The sequence below is a fragment of the Odontomachus brunneus genome, unplaced genomic scaffold (assembly GCF_010583005.1).
Source record: "Odontomachus brunneus isolate Ranch 3 - 2012 unplaced genomic scaffold, Obru_v1 Obru_scaffold_159, whole genome shotgun sequence".
NCBI classification, from domain to species: domain Eukaryota; kingdom Metazoa; phylum Arthropoda; class Insecta; order Hymenoptera; family Formicidae; genus Odontomachus; species Odontomachus brunneus.
The window spans coordinates 804,524-810,591 of NW_022639609.1; the positions used below are offsets into that span (position 1 = coordinate 804,524).

Consider the following 6,068-nt stretch of genomic DNA (forward strand, 5'->3'; position numbering starts at 1 on the left):
CATATGTATATATGTGTATATATATATATGTATGTGTGTGTGTGTGTGTGTAATATGTATATGTATATATATATGTATATGTATATGTATAATTTCTCTCTACACATCATTAATTTTCTTTCAGGATTCATTGCAGCCTTATGTACATTTATGCTGTGGACTAAACAATTAATAATTGTATATCTATACCTAATATCTGTAAGCGTGATATTTATATCATATTGGTCAAACGTTAGTACAATGAAAGCGATTATAGCTTACATGAATGTCCATGAGTCCACAACCAGCATTCTCGACAATATATTGAACCTGAATTTATCACACGTTCTGTACAATGGCCCGGGCTTTCTGATTATTCAGAACTATATATTACAATGCCTGTTGGCCAGCATCTTCTGTTACATACATCTCGCTCCAAGGCATCCTGTAGTTCAAAAGCTTCTTATGCTGAGCTTTATGGCGCCATCCATTTTGGGCATACATCCCTTACCGGTAAGCTTATGATATATTTAAGAAATTCGGCACTTTTCGTTGTCGTTACCTTTTTCTTTAACGAGAAGTTAAAACTTCTCGACCTTCGCCGCAGTCATCTTGTTTGATGATGTTAGAAACAAAAATATTAAAAATTCTTGCAAAATACGTTGAAGAAAAATGATATGTTTACAAAATAATACTTTGACAATCGATTAAGCAAATTTTTAAAATAGCCCGAACACTTCTTTTATCCTAACGATCAATAAATAGCTGTACAATTAACTTGTCAAAATCACAAAAGAAGGTAGATTAAAAAGAGAAGTCGCTTTAATTTTATGGTTATTTATTGATTGTTTGAACAAAAGAGAAGTGTTCGAGACTATTTTACAAGTCTGTTTGGTCGATTGTGTCATTTTATAGATACATCTTTTTATTTTAGTATATTTTGCAAGAGTTTTTAACGTGTTTTTCGTCGTTTCTGACTTTACCAATCAAGAGTTTTTCGGCGAGAAAACAGGAGTTTTAGAGATTCGTTGAAGGAGAAGAAGGCGCTATTTCATTCGATATACCGTAATGTGAAACGTGTTTTTAGGTACAATATTTATATCATGCGCCAGTATGTGCAACGTTGATCCCATTGGCTGTGTGCAAATTTATCATCTGGTACAATGGTATCACAATGATTAAAACGATCTACATGGGATGTCAGCACGCGCGAAGTTTCATACTAAATTACGGCTTTTCCGCCCTCGCGGAGACTGAGTGGATGCGTCTGAATGTGCCATGTGTACTTCGCACATTTTGGATGCTGCGAGTGGGAGAGCAAATCGTACAAATTCTCGGGAATCACTACAGCGAGGAGACATTCAATTATTACGTCATGATCAGGACGCTGCTCGTGAACGGTTGTGAGACTTTGACGGCTGTTCTCGGCATGACCAGCATAATCTCATTCATCTGCCACTATATCGGCTGCTTCTTCCAATGGGTGTTATTGACGGAGGATGAGGATGAGAAGAGCATAGGCACCGTGTCCGCCATATTATTCTACATTCTCGCGCTGCAGACAGGACTGACCAGTCTCGACCGGGAGAAGCGTCTAGTACGACTCTGTCGTAATTTCTGCCTGCTGTTCACGGCGATCTTGCACTTCGTGCACAACATAGTGAATCCGCTGTTGATGTCGCTTAGTGCTTCTCACAATCCGGTCCTACACAGACATTTACGAGCTTTGGCGGTCTGTGCTTTTTTGATTCTTTTCCCAGTGTCATTACTCGTATTCCTTTGGTCTCACTTTACAGTCAGCACATGGCTGCTGGCTGTATCGGTTTTCAGCATCGAAGTGATAGTTAAAGTATTGGTATCTCTGGCTATATATTCATTGTTTTTGATCGATGCGTATAGAAGCGCGTTCTGGGAACAATTCGATGACTGTGTGTATATTATCAGATCATTCGGGAATACTGTCGAATTCGCTTTTGGCATCATACTATTCTTTAACGGATTTTGGATACTAGTGTTCGAATCGGGCGGAGCTATCCGGGCGATTATGATGTGTATACACGCGTATTTCAACATTTGGTGTGAGGCGAAGGCTGGATGGAGTGTATTTATGAAGCGACGAACGGCTGTGAACAAGATTAACTCACTACCAGAGGCGAGCATCGAACAACTTCGGCGATTAAACGACGTATGCGCCATTTGTTACCAGGAGATGGAGAACGCCAAGATTACTCAGTGCAACCATTATTTCCACGGCGTATGCCTGCGAAAATGGTTGTACGTTCAAGACCGGTGTCCACTTTGCCACGATATATTGTACACCGTTGAGAATGTGCAAAATAGGGAGGGCGGCGGTAATCCCGCGGTTGCAAGGAACCACGAGGAAGACGACATACTTGCGGAGGCCGAACAAAATTTTCAGGCGCTGTTCGCTCCAATAGATGAACCGATACAGCGTCCAAATGAGAACAGGCGAAACGGCTTTATTATGATATAATACAAATGGACATTAAATAAACGAACTCACAACTTACATCACGAAGCGTCTCAGTGTCTAGAATCTCGCTCGGATATTTTGTTCTTTGTAAATTGCTCCGACTCTGTTGTAATGATACCTCGTGACTTGTACGTAGTTTATTATATACGAAGTCAAGCTTTTCGTCCAATTTCTTGTAAAATCGTGTAAGCGAGTTGGTGATACTTGGAAATTATACTTAGAGAAGAAATTATGCGATAATACTGATATATAAAATGAGGAAACATTCCGCGAATAATTTTAATTTGTAATTTTGCTCGATTGACTCAGTAACACATATTTTTTATTATCACTATATTATAATTTTCATATGGTGCATAGTAATACGAGCTTCCATGTACATGAAAATAAGACTCCATTAATGCAGTCTCGAAAAATTGAGATATTTAATTAATTAGGCGCAACAATTCTAAATATTCGTGCATTATGACTATGGACTATTTAAGAAATAGGCTCCAAAGCAGCAATCTGTCATCATATGTCGGTTGATAGTTTTACATTAACTTATGTAATGCAAAATATAAAAAAACGACGGATAATTAACCTAAACGGATTGGTACCCAGTTTAGTAAAAAGATGTTTCACAAAATGATATAAGTAGCGAAATGGAGGGAGAGAAGCAACAGAAGGAGAACCACCACGTCGTAAGTATTGAAATTAACTCTGTGAGTATAGAAATAATATTTGTGTAAAATTATTCTTAGAGCATAGACACGGACGGTGATTCTCTATAATCTATATTATGACAGATCGCTGCTTTGGAGCAGCTTTGCCGATTGCTTGAATGGTCCATAGTCATGATGCATGAATATTTAGATTTGTTGGCAATTTGACTGGACGATTCGATATTTCGATTTTTCGAAATTGGACTGCATTAATAGAGTCTGGTGTACACATACGTATGTATATCGTGTGTGCTTCCTCTCTTTCATTTGTTTTTTTCTTTTTCATTAAGATTGCATTTCAAAACGTTTTTTTTTAAGGAAAATTTTATTCAATACCTATAGTTCTCATATATTATAGAGAATTGAGTGAAATTTTTTCAAAAAAGGCATTTTAAAATATAATAAATATAACCTAAATTGATATGGTCTCACTTCAAGATTTTTACTCTATCTAGAAATTATACACGGAAGAGAAGAGATGCTAATTTCGATTTTATTGCAACAAATATGTTATTATAAATTAGACGCACGAATATAATTCGATATGTTTAAGTATAGTGTAAGGATAAAGAAGACTGGAGCAAATCGTTTTATTTCGGAGTGTGAAGATGCTATAGTTTCTGTCTGCCAAACTGACTGCAAACAATTACAGAAATAACATCCTATACATTTCATTGTTTTATTTCGTTTTTATAAAATATAAAAATTTAGACTTAGATCATATAAGATTATTTATCAGTGTTAAAATTAAAGTCGATAACACTAATGCAGTATCTCGGACGTATATTAGTGACTGTGCTCAAAGTAGATAAAAATGCATCAAGTCGATAATCTATATCAACTTCCTTTAAGCCTAATTTAAACAGTCTATAATTCGCGACAAATCTTTCTCGAAATAGAATTGTAATTGTAATTTTACTAGATGTCTTATAAATTTGACAACAATTTGAGAATTTATAGCTATATATATATGTATATATATCGCGAATTATAGGTCGCCTAAAATGGGCTTTAATTATTGCTATATTTTGCGCATAATTGGTGATCATTGGTGTTTTGAACAGATTGCCATTTGAATACAGAATAATTAAAATATTATATATATAAAAGTTATAAATCATTTATTTTTATTAAATATTGTAAAAATTATATATTTATATTTAAAATTATTGGATTTTATTAAATATAGCAGTGCAAATTCGATAACTTATGCACTCTGTAAAGCAAGGTACTATATATGATAGTACATCAAGGTACTATATATAATAATGTAATTAATAATGTATAATAATTGAAAGAACATTCTATATACACGTGCATATCTACTTTTTTCGTTTCTCTGCTTAGTGTGTAAATTTGTGTATAGCGGTTAGAGACGCGAAATCGCAACGAAGCTTTATATGTTAATAATTTATATGTTCTTATTTTTAAAAAGGATACTCTTTTCTACACTAATTATATAGTAATATCATAGCCTTAAACATAATTTTATTTCATGACTTGAGAGAAAAGTTAAAACGATTGTTGACAAATTAATTGCTATGTCTTTTTCGCACTTTTAATAAATCATTGTCTGTTATTACTACTTTAAAAATAGTCAATTATAAATTCATATGATATATTTTTAATGATATATACAAAAAGTATACAAAGATTTTGTGATAAATAAAAAGGTGACACATGTACATACACGTGCGCGTGCGTGCGTGTGTGTTCAATTTAATTTACTACTATATATTTTATTGATCGCCGTCTTACCCTCAGCTTAATTAGTTTACCGAGAAGTTATATAAATTTATAACGGAAAGTTCACAGAGAGTACGTTGAATAAAGATTACATTTTTAAGAATTTAACCATTTGTTCTTTCACCTCACGAACATAATTCTTAATCCTGAATAAAATCCTCTGAATTCAAAATGCAAAAACGGTGATAATTTTTAAAAATTAGCTTCCTTGAGTAGCGCGTGGAAAAACAGTAATAATAAACAATAATATTTCTTTCGTGACAGATTTATGTCTTATATTAAGGTAAAAGTACCAATTCCTCCGACACATATCTAATTCTGGATATTATTATTTTAGTCTTTAAATACGAATATGTAAATTTTCAAAACTTAGAATGTATGTGCTCAATATTTGTATATATTTTTATGTTGAAAATTTAAATATTTATATTTTAAGACCAAAACAATAAAAATATACAGGATTAGGTACATTACTTTTGTCTTAGTGCACACAGGAAAGTACATACAAATAAATGTTACTTGTTTTACGAATATTTTATGAATTTATATATTTGCAAATTTATTATAAGTTTATCATAAGTATCAAATTGATTCAAAATATATTCTGAATTCTTAATTAGCATTCTAATCAATAATATTAAATTAAAAGAAAACTTTGTTTTAGTTACTATATAAAGTCAAATCAACTTTTTCTCTAAATAAAGTTTTATAATATTTTATACTCTCTAAATTTTTTAGAGTGAAATTTCACTTGAGAAATAGAGTAACAGCCAAGTCATTCGAATTAGAATGACCTCTCATTCTTATAAAGTGAATCCTTATACTCTACCCTACTGAAAAATTTCTATTGAGATCACAATTGAATTCCCAATTGAATTCTCAATTAAATTCTCAATTGAATTCTCAGTTGAGGTTTCCGCAAAATTTCGCATGTAAGATCTCAATTGAGATATTTGTATCTGATGGAAATAATTCATTGAAAATATAATGAACTTTTGCTGAAATATGTTTGAAAAGCATTCACAATTTTGACCCAATTTCATTAAAATTTCATTATAATTTCATTAATATTTCGATAATATTTTATTAAGAGAGTAGAAAAATTCAGTGAAAAATTATTATTAATTAAAATATTTAGAAAAGTA

General features: G+C 32.5%; 1 protein-coding gene across 3 annotated transcripts in view; it reads left to right on the top strand.

Moving 5' to 3' along the window:
* Positions 1-5,026, top strand: part of LOC116850897 (protein TRC8 homolog) — a 14,008-nt gene extending 8,982 nt beyond the window's left edge. For all 3 annotated transcript variants that reach the window (XM_032829714.1, XM_032829715.1, XM_032829716.1), the window contains exons 3-4: positions 125-492; positions 1,067-5,026. In XM_032829714.1, coding sequence (XP_032685605.1) covers positions 125-492; positions 1,067-2,473 — 1,775 coding nt within the window. In that variant the 3' untranslated portion in view covers positions 2,474-5,026. The remainder of the gene's footprint in view (positions 1-124; positions 493-1,066) is intronic.
* The last annotated feature ends 1,042 nt before the right edge of the window (positions 5,027-6,068 follow it).